This window comes from Polypterus senegalus, chromosome 4, assembly GCF_016835505.1.
Source record: "Polypterus senegalus isolate Bchr_013 chromosome 4, ASM1683550v1, whole genome shotgun sequence".
NCBI lineage: Eukaryota > Metazoa > Chordata > Cladistia > Polypteriformes > Polypteridae > Polypterus > Polypterus senegalus.
In genome coordinates, this window is record NC_053157.1 from 237193636 (window position 1) to 237214437 (window position 20802).

General features: G+C 42.9%; 1 protein-coding gene across 1 annotated transcript in view; it reads left to right on the forward strand.

The window, feature by feature from the left end:
• LOC120528918 (zinc finger protein 184-like) overlaps positions 1-20802 on the forward strand; it is a 45027-nt gene that overhangs the window by 13577 nt on the left and 10648 nt on the right. Inside the window, exon 3 of the mRNA XM_039752994.1 lies at positions 6221-7445. Within this exon, the coding sequence (XP_039608928.1) occupies positions 6221-7445 (1225 nt within the window). The remainder of the gene's footprint in view (positions 1-6220; positions 7446-20802) is intronic.

Consider the following 20802-nt stretch of genomic DNA (forward strand, 5'->3'; position numbering starts at 1 on the left):
ATATAGTGCCTTCTATCTATCTATCTATCTATCTATCTATCTATCTATCTATCTATCTATATCTATCTATCTATCTATCTATCTATCTATCTATCTATCTATCTATCTATCTATCTATCTATCTATCTATCTATAGTGCCTTTCTATCTATCTATCTATCTATCTATCTATCTATCTATCTATATATAGTACCTTTCTATCTATCTCTCTATCTATCTATTATATAATGCCTTTCACTCTATCTGTCTATCTAATCGTGTTTTTCATTGGTATCTATCTGTCTCTATCTATCATATTGTGTCTTTCATTGCTTTCTAGCCATCCATCCCTTCCTTCCTTCCTTATTATTTCACTTTTGGCCTCATCCAAGGTGACTTACAACATTTGAAATGTGACTGGTGACATTTCTTTTACCACAGTGTGACTTGCTTATAATTCCACACTGTTGTTAGTTGTGCGATTTGAACAGATATCCTTAGTGTTTAAATCTGCAGTGTACTGTTCATGTTATTATTATCTCTTATATATATTTCTCTTGTGGTTCATCCTGCTTCCTCTTCAAACCTGGTCCCCCCCACACGCCACTTTCTCGATTCCTATTCCTTCTTCGGACTACCACGTTCCCCATTCCTCTCTCATGACCCCATTGGTGTCACGTCACCGCCCGATATCTAGCCTGACCGCGTGACCTTTCACTTCGGCCATGTGTGCGCCTGGCAGTCTTTTCCGTAGCCTACTACAGGAAGGTACTCTTTCGACCATTGGCATTGGTTTCGCTCCTTGCTATTTTCGTTATACTGCGACGGTTGTTTCCTAAGCCTTTGTTATAAAATGAACGACAGTATCTTGTCTGTCGACGGGTTTTTGTAGAACGTCATCTCTATTCCGCGATTCGGCAACTGCCTGTTCCTATCAGTGGGTTATTTCTTGGCACAAACGGTTGACGAAGGCAATGCACTCTCACTACGACATAGGGCAGTAGATTTCGTTGCATCACATTGGGAACAGATTTGGAGACGTTCTTCCTGTTGTTCTTTCCAACACAAGTCGAGTTATCACAACTAGTCAGGAGTACTGTCAGTACAGTTTATGGTGGTGAAGCTGAAATTCAAGCTCTTTCCAAGATTCTCCATACTACCATTGTTATCTACTTCAAACGCGACCCCAACATCCTGCCTTGCATTACGTTTGCACAAACCTGCATTAATCTACAACAACCAGTCTTGAGCCCCGGTCAGTTGTGTGGCTTTTTAAAGGGTTCGATCTTTCGACTCCTTATCTGTCGTCTCCACCAAAACACCCGTTCACAGCTGCGTCTTTCAAGAACTATTTCTTTCTTCTTGATTTCTGAATTCCTTTCTCACCTTTTTCCGTTCCTATTCTTACACGGCGGCGTCGGCTATTATTATATGTATCATTATTGTACTCTCTACACGTCTGACTTTGTACTTTTAATGTTTTGCACGTTTAACAGTACAAAGATGAATTTTAATTAAAATGTCGTTTCTCAAGCCAAACAAATGCAATGCTTTTTACGTGTTTTTTTTTTTGTGTATAAAAGTGCAATGCTAAGGGGTTTAAAGATGGCCTCTCTGTGAGAATCTCTTCCCAGATTCAGAACGGCACCTCATCCTAATGCATCGCTAAAATCAAAGGTTACTCGTTTTCAGCACCACCACCGTCACCCCTCTCTTTGACTGAATGTCGTTAGATCATGGCGGACGACTTGTATGCTATTTTTAAGTCTCACGGCCCAACCCCTCCACCTTTCATTGATCCAACGTTCACATATCACAGCTCATGAGTTCTCTCGGAGGACCACTCGCCATCCACCCCTCACTTTTCAATGAAGTTGTATTGATTTGTGGCGGTCAAGGTTGGACCGGTCCACTTTTTGATCAAATGTTATTACTGTATATTTTAATGGCGGACGTCCTGCTCTTTGGTCGAATGTTACTGTAAGCACAGGCTTCTGAGGTCTCTTCAATGAAGCGTTTTCATATCGTGGCTGTTGAATTCTCACGCTAAACTACTCACGATGGTCCCTTCCACTTCTTGATGAAATGTTATTGGTTTCTGCGGCCTCTTTGGTGAACTGAAGTGCTCTTTGACTAAATGTTATTACGTCGTGGCACCTCAATTTGAATGGCCACTCTTTATTCAAATGTCTCGGGGGGGGTTTGGGGGGATGCATTCCCTCGCATCCCCTCGCATCCCCTCCCCTTTTCTTCGATCAAACAATAATGTATCACAATTCTCATCGAGGACCACTCGCCATGCTCTTCGGTCAGATGTTATCAGTTTGTGGTGCTCACGGTGGTCCACCATCCAACCTGATGAATACCCCAGACCCTCTGCCCAGGTTTCTTCAGTTAAATGCTAGTGTATTGCCCGTAATGTGGTTCCCCTTCAGACCCTGACAGTATGCACGTTAACCCTTTTATGTCATTCTGGATTCAGGACTTTGTTTTACGTCGTTCACAGATAGTCACAGGGGGCGGACATTTTTTTTTCAAAGTCCAGGGGGGCTCCGCGAGGTGCGTGTTCTGCCCCCACGACATTCCTTCCACTGTACGCAAGTGACCCGAGACAGAACAGCGACCGCCGCTCCACCATCGAGCGTGCTGACAGGACGCCTGTCTGGGGAGGAAGAAAGCCGTGAGTTCAACCAATCGAACTGGTTAGTAAGAAGCCGATGCCAGAAAGAGGCTGCGTGTTTACCTCTCAGATTGTTGGGGGTAGAAATAGTAAATGAACAGAAATATTTATAGAAAACAATCCTAACTCTTTTAGAGCTAATTTTTTTTTTTTGTTTGTTTGTTTCTTTTCTCCCAGGGCTGAAAATTTTTCCAAAAACTAACTTTTTTGAAAAAGAACACAAAGCAGTTGTTTAAAATATCAAGTCAACAAAAAATATTTATTATTGACAAGTGTAACTGTTTTGCATGTTGTATGAGCCTACATACTACAGGTGCCGGGCATAAAATTCGAATATCATGACAAAGTTGATTTATTACAAAAAGTGAAACTTGTATATTTGATTCATTTATTACACACAGACTGATTTATTTCTTTTAATTTTGATGATTATAACTGACAACTAATGAGTCCCAAATTCAGAATCTCAGAAAATTAGAATATCAATTAAGACCAATGTAACAAAAAGGATTTTTAGAAATGTTGGCCAACTGAAAGGTATGAACATGAAAAGTCTGAGCGTGTACAGCACTCAATATTTAGTTGGCCTGGATTACTGCAGCAATGCGGCGTGGCATGGAGTCGGTCAGTCTGTGGCACTGCTCAGGTGTTAGGAGAGCCCATGTTGCTCTGATGGTGGCCTTCAGCTCTTCTGAATTGTTGGCTCTGGCGTATTGCATCTTCCTCTTCACAATACCTCATAGATTTTCTATGGGGTTAAGGTCAGGCGAGTTTGCTGGCCAATCAAGAACAGGGATACCATGGTCCTCAAACCAGGTACTGGTATCTTTGGCACTGTGTGCAGGTGTCAGGTCCTGTTGGAAAATGAAATCTGCATCTCCATAAAGTTCGTCAGCAGCAGGAAGCATGAAGTGCTCTAAAACTTCCTGGTAGACGGCTGCGCTGACCTTGGACCTCAGAAAACACAATGGACCAACACCAGCAGATGACATGGCACCCCAAACCATCACTGACTGTGGAAACTTTACACTGGACCTCAAGCAACGTGGATTCTGTGCCTCTCCTCTCTTCCTCCAGACTCTGGGACCTTGATTTTCAAAGGAAATGCAAAATTTACTTTCATCAGAGAACATAACTTTGGACCACTCAGCAGCAGTCCAGTCGAGACGCTTCTGACGCTGTCTGTTGTTCAAGAGTGGCTTGACACAAGGAATATGACAGCTGAAGCCCATGTCTTGCATACGTCTGTGCGTGGAGGTTCATGAAGCACTGACTCCAGCTGCAGTCCACTCTTTGTGAATCTCCCCCACAGTTTTGTTTCACAATCCTCTCCAGGGTACAAGCGGTTATCCCTATTGCTTGTACACTTTTTTCTACCACATCTTGTCCTTCCCTTCGCCTCTCTATGAATGTGCTTGGACACAGAGCTCTGTGAACAGCCAGCCTCTTTAGCAATGACCTTCTGTGTCTTGCCCTCCTTGTGCGAGGTGTCAATGGTCGTCTTTTGGACAACTGTCAAGTCAGCAGTCTTCATCGTGATTGTGTAGCCTACAGAACTCGACTGAGAGACCATTTAAAGGCTTCTGCAGGTGTTTGGAGTTCATTAGCTGATTAGAGTGCAGCACCAGGTGTCTTCAATATTATTATTATTTATTTATTTATTTTTTTGTTGTTTTTTCTGTCCACCCTGGCCATCAGACCTTACTTATTCTATGTTAATTAATGCTAACTTATTTTTATTTTTTATTGTGTCTTCCATTTTTCTATTCTTCATTTTGTAAAGCTCTTTGAGCTACATATTTTTGTATGAAAATGTGCTATATAAATAAATGTTGATTGATTGATTGATTGAACCTTTTCACAATATTCTAATTTTCTGAGATTCTGAATTTGGGACTTTCATTAGTTGTCAGTTATAATCCTCAAAATTAAAAGAAATAAACATCTGAAATACATCAGTCTGTGTGTAATGAATGAATCAAATATACAAGTTTCACTTTTTGAATGGAATCACTGAAATAAATCAACTTTGTCGTGATATTCTCATTAACCGGCACCTGTAGATGACTTCACATATTATGATCTCACATACTGTACATGTTACAAAGCAAAGTCTGATGTCGCATGCATTGCCACGCTGCCCTGCTCACAATACGTGCTGCACTGGTGCCTCCTCTTCAATTGTCTGTTGCTGCACACGACACAGTCAGGTTTGTACTTTTTGTCCTCGTATGTTGCAGGAAAGTGGTGCTTAGTCAGCCTGTCTGGCACTGCCTGTTGTGGTGATTCATCCACAGACAAATCACGACCAGGCTGATAAATCTGTTTATATGTTGGTTCCACGATGTCAAGCAGGGGCTGAGTTTTATACGTGGGGTTAAAGCCCGGCTCTGCCCCTTGGGATTTGCTTCTGGTTATCACAGAAGTGAATAAAGCTTTGCAGCAGCACGTCATACCGATCATCACGCGGGCATAACCTGTCCAAAGCCACCAGGGGTTCAAAGCACGTTTGGACCAATGCTCCCTGAAGTTACATCACCAGTCCAGTCCCATCTCTATTTGTAATGCCACAAAGCCCTTTATCTCGTCTTTTGTTGTGGGTGTCCACTTTGGAAAACGAGAATGCTGTGCAAGCGTAGCCCGCGATTCAAAACATTTCTCTACATACCCGCTTGTCTCGTCTGACAGTGGCAGCCTCAGGAGAGAGAGCAGCCTGAAGCAGTCCATCGTGTCCAACAGCAAGCCATGCCGTCTTGTGAAGTCCGGTAGCCAGTTTGGCTCCCACAGATCAATGTCTGGGTTTTCCTCCCACGCGTATCTTGCCGTAGATGCGTCGGCTGTGAGAATGCGCTCAGCTGGGGCGGCATCAGTCCGACTCGGTGATAATGCGCAAAACATCGTCTGCTGAGTATTTTCTGTACTTGATTCACTCCCTCGTGAGATGCCGATGCCATCTTGCCTTTATTTACATTTCGTAACTCACGCACACACAAGGATTAGATGGCGAGTCGATGAGTCTAACAATCCTCCGAGCAGAGAGGGAATGCCTGCGACGTAACGGTGAGTTTTGTTGCCATTAACGGCTGATTGTCGCCCTCTATCCCAGGATATCGACTTTTGTCGACATTCGCCCTCAACCCCTCCTGTCGACAAAAGTCGACATCCGCCCTAAAAGAGCTAATTGGAATATCGATACAAAAAACATACTCTAGATTAGGTTAGATAAAATGTATAAATCCCATGCGGAAATTCCAAGTGCTGTTCTCCTCTGCAAACTCTCATTATTTATAGTGGACACGGACCTCATGCTGTCCTTTTATCACAATGTCGTCAGGGCACTCGTATCCACACTCTGTCACACCAGAAAGCGATTATCACAGCAGACATGTCTACGGGATATAAGGGGAAAATGCAGAAATCAAACCGAGAGCAGGAGAACAGTGGGAGACAGTGGCAGACTAGGAACGAATCTGAGGGGTGAGGCAGTAACCCCAACCAGCGTGCCACCCGTCTTGTTTTATTTATTCCAAATCTCTTTACTAGACTGTTTTTGCTATTTCAGATTTCCAAGAGAATGGCAGCATCTTCCCGCCTTCATTCGCTCAGACTTCTCTTCAGTGCAGACTTCAACACGAGCAGGACGATGAGAAGATGAAGAAATCAACAAGTGGATCGGAGAATATGTCAGCTGCCACTGTCCAGCGCAGTTCTCCTAGTACTGTCAAGCCAATCCAGACAGAAGCAGTCAGTGCTGGCCAACGTCAAGTTAACAGTACAGATCAAGAGTATCTCGGCACCATCCAAGACCGCAGAACAACTTTCAAAAGCAAAACGGACTGTAAAGGTAAGTCGATTCATATGAGACAGAAGACATATGCCTGTTCTGAATGTGTCAGAGTGTTTTCGTGCAGCAGCCATCTTCAGGCACACAAAACGATTCACTCTGGAGAAAAGCCCCATTGCTGTCCAGAATGTGGCAAACGATTCTCACAAGTAAGCAACCTCAAGAGTCATGTGAGAGTCCACACTGGGGAGAAACCTTACCGCTGTTCAGAGTGTGGCAGGCAGTTCTCCCATAGGTCTACGCTTCAGACGCATTTAAAGACTCACACTGGAGAGAGACCTCATTGCTGTGTAGAATGTGGGAAAAGATTCTTACAAATCAGCCAGCTTCAAAGCCATATCAGGCTTCACACTGGAGAGATACCTTATTGTTGTTCCGAGTGTGGGAAGAGATTCTTACAGGCAAGCCACCTTAAGTGCCACATGAGAACACACACCGGGGAGAAGCGTTATACTTGTCTTGAGTGTGGTAAGCGATTTTCAGACAGTGGCACCCTTCGCAGCCATGAAAGAATTCATACTGGCGAGAAACCTTATTGCTGTTCCGAATGTGGCAAACAATTCTCTTACAGTAGCAGTCTTAAGAAGCACACAAGAATCCACACTGGAGAAAAGCCATATGGTTGTTCAGAGTGCGGCAAGCAATTTTCCCATAGGGCCAACCTTCAACGACACGTACGACTTCATACTGGAGAAAAGCCGTATGGCTGTGCTGAATGTGGGAAACGATTCTCTGACTGTAGTGGTCTTCATAGTCACAGAAGAATCCACACCGGAGAAAAGCCATACTGCTGTTCCGAATGTGGCAAACAATTCTCATTCAATAGTAATCTACGGCTGCATGTACGAATTCATTCTGAGGAGAAGCTGTATGTCTGTTCTGAATGCGGTAAAGGGTTTTCCCATAAAGGAAGTCTTCAGAAACATGCAAAAATTCACACCAGGTAGAGACCTGTTTTTGCTGTTTGAATGGAGAGGGAAAAATTAATCTTCAGTGCTACATTAGAAATCAAAGTGAAGCAAAACTTTATGGATGCCAATAAAATGCTAAATGATTTTCCATCCACATTGGCCCTGGCAGCCGTAACTGCTGAGAATCCCCACTTGTGAATGTGGCAAACGATTCTCGCAGATCAGCTGTCTTAATATCCACATGAGAATTTACGCTGGAGAGGCAAAAAATAATAAAATATCAGGACATGCAAGTCGAGTTTTGTGAAATGTGGAGTAAAGCTGTGTGAGACATGTGGGGACTCATCTAGACATCCTGCCAATTACTGTTACGAAAGGAAGCTTCACAGGGGCCAATGCAAGTATGACATCAACCCTTTGCAACAACTTTAGAATAGCGAAACCACAAAATGTCATGACTATCAAGTGATGTTCCTGTCTTAGCTAGAAGTACAAAATAAGCCTTTAGCAGAAATGAGCCCCTAAGAGGAACCCCATTGCTGCTCAGAATGCAGCAAACGATTCTCACAAATACAACAACATTTATTTCTAGAGCACATTTTCATACAAATAATGGAGCTCAAAGTGCTTTACATGAGGAAGAAAAGACAAAGTGAGAATTAAAATAATACACCACTAATTAACATAGTATAAGAGTAAGGTCCGATGGCCAGGGAGGAGAGAAAAAAACAAAATCTGCAGAGGTTCAAAGGTCACAAGACCACCTGACCAGCCCCCCTCTAGGCGTTCTACCTAACACAAATGATCAGCCTTCATTGTATTTAGGGTTCTCATGGAAGGACTTGATGATGACGGTCATGTAGACTTCTGGCTTTTGGTCCATCAATGTAGGGACATCACGGTGCTTTGATTAGGTGGTGATGGCGCAGGTCGCCAGCACAGAAAACTGGGAAAAGAAACAGCAGAGAGAGTAGGGGTTAGTACAGATTTTAGAGCCACCATGAATAGTTATGATAATAAATTGAATATACAGAGCATCAGGATTAGACTAAAATGAAGCCGTGTTAAAGTAATGTGTTTTCAGTAGTTTCTTAAAGTGCTCTACTGTATCAGCCTGGTGAATTTCTACCGGCAGGCTATTCCAGATTTTAAGTGCCTAACAGCAGAAGGCCGCCCGCCTCACCACTTCTTTTAAGTTTAGCTATTGGAGTTCTGAGCAGACCCTCATTTGAAGATCTAAGGTTACGATTTGGAATATAAGGTGTCAGACACTCCGATATATAAGGTGGAGCAGATTATTGAAGGCTTTATAAACCGTCAGCAGTGTTTTAAAGTCAATTCTGAAAGACACTGGTAACCAGTGTAGTGACATTAAAACTGGAGAAATGTGTTCGGATTTTCTTTTCCTAGTTAGGATTCTAGCAGCTGCATTCTGCACTTGTTGCAAACGATTGATGTCTTTTTTGGGTGGTCCTGAGAGGAGTGCGTTACAGTAATCTAGACGACTGAAAACAAAAGCGTGAGCTCATTTCTCAGCATCTTTCAATGATATAAGAGGTCTAACGTGAAAGAATGCTGTCCTAGTGGTCTGATGAATATGCGATTTAAAATTCCGGTCACAGTCAACAGTTACCTCAGTCTTGACTTTAATAAGCAAAGAAACTACTTTGGTTGGGCGGCATGGTGGCGCAGTGGGTAACACTGCTGCCCGCAGTAAGGAGACCTGTGGATTCGCTTCCTGGGTCCTCCCTGTGTGGAGTTTGCATGTTCTCCCCGTGTCTGCGTGGGTTTCCTCCCACAGTCCAAAGACATGCAGGTTAGGTGCATTTGGCGATCCTAAATTGTCCCAAGTGTGTGCCCTGCAGTGGGCTGGCATCCTGCCCAGGGTTTGTTTCATGCCTTGCACCCTGTGTTGGCTGGGGATTGGCTCCAGCAGATCCCCGTGATCCTGTAGTTAGGATATAGTGCAGGGGTTCTCAACGTCCGTCCTGGAGACCCCCTGTCGCTGCAGGTTTTTGTTCCAACAAGCTTCTGTTTTTAACTCTTTGAGGGCTAAATATTTTTTCCAAAATAACTCTGCACTGATTTCACAGAGAAGTCAACATAAGACGTCTGTTGCTAAATGCTGTGGTTGCTGTTGGCGCCTGTTTGGCATCTCTGGCACATGCAGGGAATGGAGGTCAAATCGACAAATCTACGTAACTTTCTTTCAAGCAAACAGAGTTGAACTACAACATAAAGGGCAAGTTTTGTTGCAGTTTACAGCCGATTACCGTCCTCTACCCCTGAATTTCAACAAAAGTCAACCTCAGCCCTGAAAGAGTTAATTGAACTCCTGGGCTAATTAAGTGAACTGATATTTCTCAAGTTCTGTGTTTAAGGAACAATATATTAATTAGAAAACTAAGTTTGCTAAAAAAATCTCTCTATATATATATATCATGTCACACATGGGCGATTAGTAGGCAATCAAAGAGCCTAAAGGTGAGTAAAACATCGCGAGATAAGTGGTTGTCACGTGGTACTTACCTGAGCTCTTTTCTCTCATCAACAGAAAACTAGAAGGAAAATAATACTGCAACTTCCGGGTTCCAAAATGGCCACGATGACGTCATTTCCGGTCACCAGTGATGACGTCACTTCCGGCCCCCACAAAACCCCTCACTTCCGGATCCTGTTGCCACATCACCATATCGCCAACCATTTCCTGTCACATGCATTTTGCTTCCTAAATAACCGCCATTTTGAAATCCGTTCATTGTACTTTTTCACAAGGCTTTGAATCATTTCATTTTCTTATTGTCTGACGACAATATACGGGGACGGTCCCCAAATCTTTATTTTTTACATTGTGACATTTATTCGACCACTATATATATATATATATATATATATATATATATATATATATATATATATATATATATATATATATATATATATATATATATATAATATATATATATATATATAAATAAAATGTACCAAGTAGTTATATAGGAATAATGTATTTTTTTTCTTTTTAACAGTTTTTTTATCTTGATTTTCATTCTACTTTTCTAGGCGTTCTAATTGTTTAATTAATCCATTATTTACTGATTAGTTGGTCCGACTCTAAAGTAGCTGCAGTCTTTGATCATTCGGTGTTGTTTGTCTGCGTGTCTCCTCTGCTCGTTTTAAGTTGTCATTATTAAGATACAATGAAGGGGGAAAACTGCACAAAGAAAGGCCAAAGTATAATGAAATCAACAAAAGAGAGCCAAGCATTTAAATCTCTAGCAAAAGCAGAAATATTTCTAAATGTCTTATAAATGTTAAAATCACACTGCTGTGTTTTTCTGAATGTCGAATGAAAGAAAAAAAAATACCAGCTAATTAAATGAGATCAGTGCTATAAGGTGTTGTCACTGATTAGGAATCTGGTTGGAACAAAAACCTACAGCCACACGGGGGTCCCCAGCACCGAGTTTGAGGACCCCTGCTATAGCGGGTTGGATAATGGATGGATGGAACTACTTTGGTGAGAAACTCTTGTTGTCCAGCTGCTCCAAATTCCCAAAGCGTTATCCGAACAGTAGTCCGCTTTGGCAGCAGATGCAAATTCATCCACCTTGGGAACAGGACAAGTGTGTGTGTGTGTGTCTGTCTGTCTGTCTGTCCATTTGCTATGTCATTTGGAAAATCAGTTCTATTTTCTGTGGTGCGCCATCTGTTGGAACGAAAAATGCAACACATTTTATTTCTGCATCCATCCATCCATTATCTAACCCGCTATATCCTAACACAGGGTCATTGGGGTCTGCTGGAGCCAATCCCAGTCAGCACAGGGAGCAAAGCAGGAACAAATTCTGGGCAGGGTGCCAGTCCCACCACAGTTTATTTTGTACATGCCTCCTTGGGAAAAGGACAAGTGTGTGTGTGTCTGTCCGTTTGCTATGTCATTTGGTTTGGGAATTTGGAAAATCAGTTCTATTTTCTGTGGTGCACCATCTGTTGGAATGAAAAATGCAACACATTTTATTTCTGCATCCATCCATCCATTATCTAACCCGCTATATCCTAACACAGGGTCATTGGGGTCTGCTGGAGCCAATCCCAGCCAGTACAGGGCCCAAGGCAGGAACAAATTCTGGGCAGGGTGCCAGCCCCACCACAGTTTATTTTGTACATGCCTCCTTTAGAAAAGGACAAGTGTGTGTGTGTCTGTCCGTTTGCTATGTCATTTGGTTTGGGAATTTGGAAAATCAGTTCTATTTTCTGTGGTGCACCATCTGTTGGAATGAAAAATGCAACACATTTTATTTCTGCATCCATCCATCCATTAGCCAACCCGCTATATCCTAACACAGGGTCACGGGGGTGGCTGCTGGAGCCAATCCCAGTCAGCACAGGGCGCAAGGCAGAAACAAATCCCGGATAGGGCGCCAGTCCTACCGCAGTTTATTTCTACTTGCCTTTCAGAATACATACTGATAGAAAGTGCACTGCAAATGTTAACACTCACTCCGTCCAAAAGAGTGCAACTGCCAGACAGACAGAAATCAGCCTATTAAGAGTTCAACAAATCTTAGGCAGGTAGCACAGTTAATATTGAATAACTCCATACCAACTGCAAAAGGAAGCATTTTTAGGAATAATGCAGTTGCTCCACCAAGCCCTCACCCTAACGAATGAGAAATAAAACACCACAACTGGACCGTCATGGCAGAAGAGTGAGGCTGACTCCTATCTTGATAGTAAGCACACTAAGAAAATGTGGAGAATTTAACCCCCTCGGGATAAATGAAACAATCTGAGATATACTGAAGTGTGGAACATCGCCACAGAATTGGGGACAGTGGTGTTGGGATCCATTAGACAAGTACAAGGAACTTCAGACCCATTGGGATATCTTTTTCATTACCATCATTCTAGAAATACAACAAAAGGAAGCGTTTTTGGGAAAGAATGCAGTGGCTCCGCAGAGCCCTCGCTGCAAATGTAACGGAAAAGAGAACCCAGCAGGTCCGCACAACCATCACGACTAAATAGTGAGGTTCACTCCTGTGTTGATCGTGAGCGCCCCAAGAAGGTTTGGAGAAAAGAACTTTCTTTTTTTTCATAAAGAAGCAGAGGGCCAGAGAATCCTGAATGAGGGAATCGATTCTCACAGCCACACAAGAATTCACCAAGTCGTACAACACGAAGGAGCAGCCGCTCTTTAATAAAACTTTCTAAACGACACAAGACAGACTTTATTGTTACCTTAGCATGCACAGAGCATTAATAAAAATTGGAAGAGCGTCCTCGTTTTCAACCCAATGCAGTTTATTAAGGTGCAATACATTGTGTAAATAAATCAAAATTACAGCTCTGGTCATAATCCAAGTTGACGAGACACTTTCTAATAAATGTGCTATGCCAAAGATCTTCAAAGTGTTTGTGTTCTTTAATGTACAGGTGCTGGTCATAAAATTAGAATATCATGACAAAGTTGATTTATTTCAGTAATTCCGTTCAAAAAGTGAAACTTGTATATTAGATTAATTCATTACACACAGACTGATGTATTTCAAATGTTTATTTCTTTTAATTTTGATGATTTTAACTGACAACTAATGAAAGTCCCAAATTCAGTATCTCGAAAATTAGAATATTGTGAGAAGGTTCAATATTGAAGACACCTGGTGCCACACTCTAATCAGCTAATTAACTCAAAACACCTGCAAAGCCTTTAAATGGTCTCTCAGTCGAGTTCTGTAGGCTACACAATCATGGGGAAGACTGCTGACTTGACAGTTGTCCAAAAGACGACCATTGACACCTTGCACAAGGAGGGCAAGACACAAAGGTCATTGCTAAAGAGGCTGGCTGTTCACAGAGCTCTGTGTCCAAGCACATTAATAGAGAGGTGAAGGGAAGGACAAGATGTGGTAGAAAAAAGTGTACAAGCAATAGGGATAACCGCTTGTACCCTGGAGAGGATTGTGAAACAAAACTATGATGGAGATTCACAAAGAGTGGACTGCAGCTGGTGTCAGAGCTTCAAGAACCTCCACACACAGACGTATGCAAGACATGGGCTTCAGCTGTCACATTCCTTGTGTCAAGCCACTCTTGAACAAGAGACAGCGTCAGAAGCGTCTCGACTGGACTGCTGCCGAGTGGTCCAAAGTTATGTTCTCTGATGAAAGTAAATTTTGCATTTCCTTTGGAAATCAAGGTCCCAGAGTCTGGAGGAAGAGAGGAGAGGCACAGAATCCACGTTGCTTGAGGTCCAGTGTAAAGTTTCCACAGTCAGTGATGGTTTGGGGTGCCATGTCATCTGCTGGTGTTGGTCCATTGTGTTTTCTGAGGTCCAAGGTCAACGCAGTCATCTACCAGGAAGTTTTAGAGCACTTCATGCTTCCTGCTGCTGACGAACTTTATGGAGATGCAGATTTCATTTTCCAACAGGACCTGGCACCTGCACACAGTGCCAAAGCTACCAGTACCTGGTTTAAGGACCATGGTATCCCTGTTCTTGATTGGCCAGCAAACTCACCTGACCTTAACCCCATAGAAAATCTATGGGGTATTGTGAAGAGGAAGATGCAATACGCCAGACCCAACAATTCAGAAGAGCTGAAGGCCACTATCAGAGCAACATGGGCTCTCATAACACCTGAGCAGTGCCACAGACTGATCGACTCCATGCCACGCCGCATTGCTGCAGTAATCCAGGCCAACTAAATATTGAGTGCTGTACACGCTCAGACTTTTCATGTTCATACCTTTTAGTTGGCCAACATTTCTAAAAATCCTTTTTTACATTGGTCTTAATTGATATTCTAATTTACGAGATACTGAATTTGGGACTTTCATTAGTTGTCAGTTATAATCCTCAAAATTAACAGAAATAAACATTTGAAATACATGAGTCTGTGTGTAATGAATGAATCGAATATACAAGTTTCAATTTTTGAAATAAATCAACTTTGTCATGATATTCGAATTTAATGACCAGCACCTGTATTTTACCACCTACATTTATATTTCCAAAATCTGGTTTGTATTGGGTATTTTATCCTTATATAGTGTCCAATAAAATTTCAATCCCGGTGTTTCTGTATCCCAACTGTGACAATTCCTACAAGGTGGCACACAATTTCCAAAACTAATAATTAGGCTTCTCTGCAAGTTGATCCCGGTTTCTAACTGTTTTATAGTCCAAGTGGATCCTAAGGTCACTGAGAGCAAAGCTGCAACCAAACCCGAACACCACAGCCGTGTTTCCCAGACTCGATCCTGGAGGACCCCCTGTGGCTGCAGGTTTTTGTTCCAACCCGAGGTGATGATTGATAACAACTGATCTCATTTCAGTAGCTGGCCTCTTTTACTCTCCTCTCGTTCAGCATTTAGTAAAATATAACGGTATGTTTTTTTTTTGTTTTTTGTTTTTACATTAAGAAGACATTTAGAAATATTTCTATTTTTTTCCTAACGCTATAAATGCTTAAATCTCTTTTGTCATTCTATTGTTTTCCTTTTTTCCTGTGCAGTTTGCTCCCTTTATTTAACCCTAACAGTGGTAATTAACAGCCAGCACAGCAGACACCCAGGATGATGAAAGCAGCAACGACTTCAGTGTCTTCCTCTAATTAGTACATAATCAATTAAATAACCAGGACACCCGGAAAAGCAGAATGAAAATTAGGTTGAAAATAAAAGTAAAACAAAAAATCTACATCTTCTTGTTTCGGCTGCTCCTGTTATGGGTTATCACAGCAGATCATCTTCTTCCATATCTTCCTGTCCTCTCCATCTTGCTCTGTCACCCCCATCACCTGCATGTCCTCTCTCACCACATCCATAAACCTTCTCTTAAGCCTTCCTCTTTTCCTCTTCCCTGGCACACTCCTCCCAATATACCCCTCATCTCTCCACTCCACATGTCCAAACCAACACAATCTCGCCTCTCCGGCTTTGTCTCCCAACCGTCCCACCTGAGCTGACCCTCTAATGTCCTCATTTCTAATCCTGTCCATCCCCAATGCAAATCTTAGCATCTGCCACCTCCAGCTCTGTCTCTTGTGCCACCATCTCCAGCCCATATAACATAGGTGGTCTCACTACCGTCCTGTAGACCTTCCCTTTCACTCTTGCTGATACCCGTCTGTCACAAATCACTCCTGACATTCTTCTCCACCCACTCCACCCTGCCTGCACTCTCTTCACAATCCCCATTATTCTGTACTGTTGATCCCAAGTATTTAAACTCCACCACCTTCACCAACTCTACTCCCTCATCCTCACCATTCCACTGACCTTCCTCTCATTCACACACATGTATTCTGTCTTGGTGGTCCTACTGACCTTCATTCCTCTCCTCTCATATCTCCACCTCTCCAGGGTCTCCTCAACCTGCTCCCTACTCTCCCTACAGATCACAATGTCATCAGCAAACATCACAGTCCACGGGGACTCCTGTCAAATCTTGTCTGTCAGCCTGTCCATCACCATTGACAATAAGAAAGGACTCTGAGCCGATCCCTGATGTAATCCCACCTCCGTCACTCCTACCTCAGACCTCACCACTGTCACACGTCCCTCGTACATATCCTGTACAACTCTTACGTACTTCTCTGCCACTCCCGACTTCCTCATACAATATCACAACTCCTCTCACTCACCCTGTCATTTGCTTTCTCCAGGTCCACAAAGACACAATGCAACTCCTTCTAGCCTTCTCTAAACTTCTCCATCAACATCCTCAGAGCAAACATCTCATCTGTGTTGCTCTTTCTTGGCATGGTGGAGGCTGTGTGATGGCATGGGCGTGTATGGCTGCCAGTGGCACTGGGACACTCGTGTTTATTGATGATGTGACACAGGACAGAAGCAGCCGAATGAATTCCGAGGTGTTCAGACACAAAGGGGGTCGGCGTATCGATGATATCCAGGTCTACCAGAAAGAAAAGACTGCATGACAGTAAATACTGAGGGTGCACTGCAAGGTACAAGCCACTCATAAGCCTCAAGAACAGAAAGGCTAGATTGGACTTTGCTAAAGAACATCTAAAAAAGCCAACACAGTTCAGGAAAAACATTCTTAGGAGAGATGACACCAAGATCGACCTCTACTAGAATGATGAAGGCAAGAAAAAAGTATGGAGAAGGCGTGGAACAGCTCATTATCCAAAGCACAGCATGTCATCTGTAAAACACGGTGGAGTCAGGCAGTGTGATGGCTGCCAGTGGCACTGGGACACTCGTGTTTATTGATGATGTGACACAGGACAGAAGCAGCCGAATGAATTCTGAGGTGTTCAGAGACATCTTGTCTGCTCCAATCCAGCTAAATGACTGGGTGGCGTTTCATGATACAGATGGACAATGACCCAAAACAGACAGCCAAAGCAACCCAGGAGTTTTTTAAAGCAAAGAAGTGAAAAATTCTAGAATGGCCAAGTCAGTCACCTGATCTTAACCCAACTGAGCGTGCATTTCACTTGTTGAAGACTAAACTTCAGACAGAAAGGCCCACAAACAAACAGCAACTGAAAGTAAAGGCCTGGCAGAGCATTCAAAAGGAGGAAACCCAGCATCTGGTGATGTCCACGAGTGCAAGACTTCAGGCTGGCATTGGTTTTCAGCCAAGTTTTAGAAATGAACATTTGATTTCCAGTTATTTAATTTGTCCAATTACTTTTGAGCCCCTAAAATGTTAAAAAAATGCTTAAGTTGCCTCACATTTTTATACAATCGTTTTGACCAACCCACTGAATTAAAGCTGAAAGTCTGCACTTCAACTGCATCGGAGTTGTTTCATTTCAAATTCATTGTGGTAATGTAGAGAACCAAAATGAGAAAAAAGTGGTCTCTGTCCAAATATTTATGGACCTACATACAGGTACACACATTGACATTTATATATATATATATATAGAATGTGTGTGTAGATGTGTGTATGTATATCCATCCGTCTATTAAATAGTGCATTTCAGTCAATCAGTATTTCAATTTGGTAAGGATCAATGCACAACAAATCATGTATTTTTATTTCTAACTTACTTCCATAATAACGCAACTATCCACGATAGCAAAATACAATTTTTCGAGCTCAAAAAGAGCAACTGGGATTTCTCGACTAACTAAGTTAAAACCGCTCGGATTTCTAAAATGTTACTCGTGTTGGAAAGAAGCGAACGGACCTTCGGAACACACCGCAGATGAGAGAAACCTGAAAAAGCAATCCGGCCTCCGTGCAGCAGATGGCAGTGTTTAGGAGCTGCTCTCACTTTTCACCAGCGAGTTGCTCTTTCATGTCGCGTTTTCTTCCACTTGTTTGACGGCTGCGACTGCCATACGAGGCTTGCGTCTTCACTCGTTGTAGGTACAAAAGCGAACCGAAGAAGAGAAAAGCGGCGAGGAGAAGGAGGAGGAAAAGAAGGAGTGTCGGTGAGCATCGATCGGGGGTGAAAAGCGCAGCGGGACGGGGTCTGTCGGGAAGGCGGAAAGGTAACGTGGGGGCGGAGGTTACGCCGACAGAACGAGGAAGAAGATGGTGAGGAGTCGCGGCGGTCTGCAGAAGTCTTAACAGTTTTAGGGACGAGCGGCACTCCGGCCGCTACACACTTCCACTCTCCGTTTGTGTTCACGTTGAGTCCTTAGGCTGCCGTGTTAAGCCGCTCGTAACCCGTGATTGCCAATCAGCCCGAGTTTACTGCTTGACGGATTTGCCAAAAGTGCGGGGCATCTGCTTTGAAATTTCAGAAGGACGTTCTGCCAAGTAGCGTTTACACATCGGATGGAGTATCTGGAGGTCATCCCGTATAGACGCGGGGAATAGGGGCTGCATTCCGTCCATGATAATACGGGACTGTCTCGTATCCATCATAATAGAAAAATACGTGTCCGGTTACTGTGTCTCTGTCATTCCAAACTGATGATGCATCCCAAGCATTTTCATTTCTAATTCCCACAGATGGCACATCACAGACATTAACAGATAGATAGCTATGAAAGGCACTATATACTAGATAGAGAGATATGGAAGGCACTATATACTAGATAGAAAGAGAGATATGGAAGGCACTATATACTAGATAGAAAGAGAGAGAGAGATATGAAAGGCAATATATACTAGATAGAGATATGAAAGGCGCTATATGCTAGATAGATATGAAATGGCAATATACTAGATAGAGATATGAAAGATGCTATATAATAGAGAGAGAGATAGTGTGACGATGTGGGTTCTGGCTCCACACTCCCTTTGCTATTGGAAGCACTCGAACCCAACACCGTCGATAATGTTGCCGAGTGAGCTAGTCAGTGAAGGCAATAATTGAGCATCTTAGCAAGGGGAAGGTAAAAAGTGCAAAAGTGCTTTTATTTATAATTGTCCATCAAATCAAAAACAGTGTTCCAATAAATAGTGCAGATCTTCAATAAAATAAATAATCCATTAAAAGAACACGTGGGGGTTAAAACTCAATAGAAAAAACAATCCTTAAAATCGGAGGTTAAATCTTCTTATGGAATCAATCTTAAAACACTAACACAATCCGGTGCCTATTTTCTGTATGCGTCTCACCTGCTTATCCCGTACGGGCTTAGCAGCAGGCAAGACGCTCTCTGCAGCTGCCCTCCTACATCACACGCTCGAGACTGGAGACCTCCCGATCCCTGGCTTCGGTCTGGCACTCATCCCAGTCCCCGAGACTTGATTACCCTCAACGGCCAGGTCGCCCACGTTGGGGGATTCCATCACCAAGTCTCCGACTTCGCTGCCTTTTCCATGGCCTCTCTGCGGCCCGTCGCTTTCACCTTGTCACTCCCGCTACCAGATCGCTCAGCGGGAGCGACATCTACACAAACACCTGGGTGTCGGCCTAACACCTAGCTTCCTCGCAGCTGCCCACGGCTCGATCGCTGCGCTCACCACACGCTCAGCGTGTCCGTCTCTCTCCTGCACCGCTTGCTTCCACGCTCCTGTAACCTCCGTCCTCTCCTTTCCTTTCTCTCCAATCGATTCTCTCTCTCTCCCCAACCGACTTGCGCTTCTTTTAAAAACGTGAGGGGCCATCACCGCTGCAGCATTAGCCACGGAGCAATCACAAGCGTGGGCAGTTCCTCACCTGTGCACACTGTGAGAAACGCCCACATCGACGACTGCCCGGCTGCTCGCTATAACGCGCCCTCACGGCCGCCTCGGTGCGGTGATTATTTATTTAAAATCAATGGCCTTTTCTCCACGAGCTGTGGACCCATAACACCACAGATAGAGATATGAAAGGCAATATGTACTAGATAGAGAGAGATATGAAAGGCACTATATACTAGATAGAGAGAGAGATGAACGGCACTATATACTAGATAGAGAGAGATATGAAAGGCACTTTATACTAGATAGAGAGAGAGAGAGAGATGAAAGGCAATATATACTAGATAGAGAGAGAGATGAAAGGCACTATATACTAGATAGAGAGAGATATGAACGGCACTATATACTAGATAGAGAGAGATATGAAAGGCACTATATACTAGATAGAGAGAGAGATGAAACGGCACTATATATATGAAAGGCACTATATACTAGATAGATAGAGAGAGAGAGATATGAAAGGCACTATATACTAGATAGAGAGAGAGAGAGAGAGAGAGAAGAAAGGCACTATATACTAGATAGAGAGAGATATGAAAGGCACTATATACTAGATAGAGAGAGAGAGAGATGAAAGGCACTATATACTAGATAGAGAGAGATATGAAAGGTGTTTTATATATTAGAGGGAGAGATGAAGACACTATATACTAGAGAGTTTTGAAAGGTGCTATTTACTAGAGATATATGAAAGGCACTAAATAATAGATATATATGAAAGGCGCTATATACTAGATAGAGAGATAGATTTCCTTCAGGCTCTGTCGCGGTACCAGTAGCTACAAATTATACCAGGTTAGATATAAACATTTAAGGACACCTTATACAAATAATATTAAGTAAGCACCCTGGGGTTGTAATCTTATAGTCCAATCAAGGTACTATAGGTGGTACCTACAATAATGCCACTGCAATTGGAATTGTGCAAATAAAACTACCACCAAAGTGACAGGTGGCACATAATAAGAAAGTGACAAATACTTAAGTGACATAATATTAAATTAAAAGTAAAATAAAGTGAGAAGGCTTTATACTGAATGGATGACACGTTTAAAGTGACACATTATGAAAAGAGGGTTTTACAGTAGTGACCAGGTAGTGAGATATCAGATGTAGTGCAGCTTGCCCAGAGTCCTCCTCTCTGCCATTGTCACCAGAGAGTCACTAGTATAGCTCATGAGCAGGGAAGGAGTAGCAGGCCCATAACTCAACCACCAACTTGCCTCTCCATTTGAGAAGAGTTAAAGAGTCTAATGGCTCTG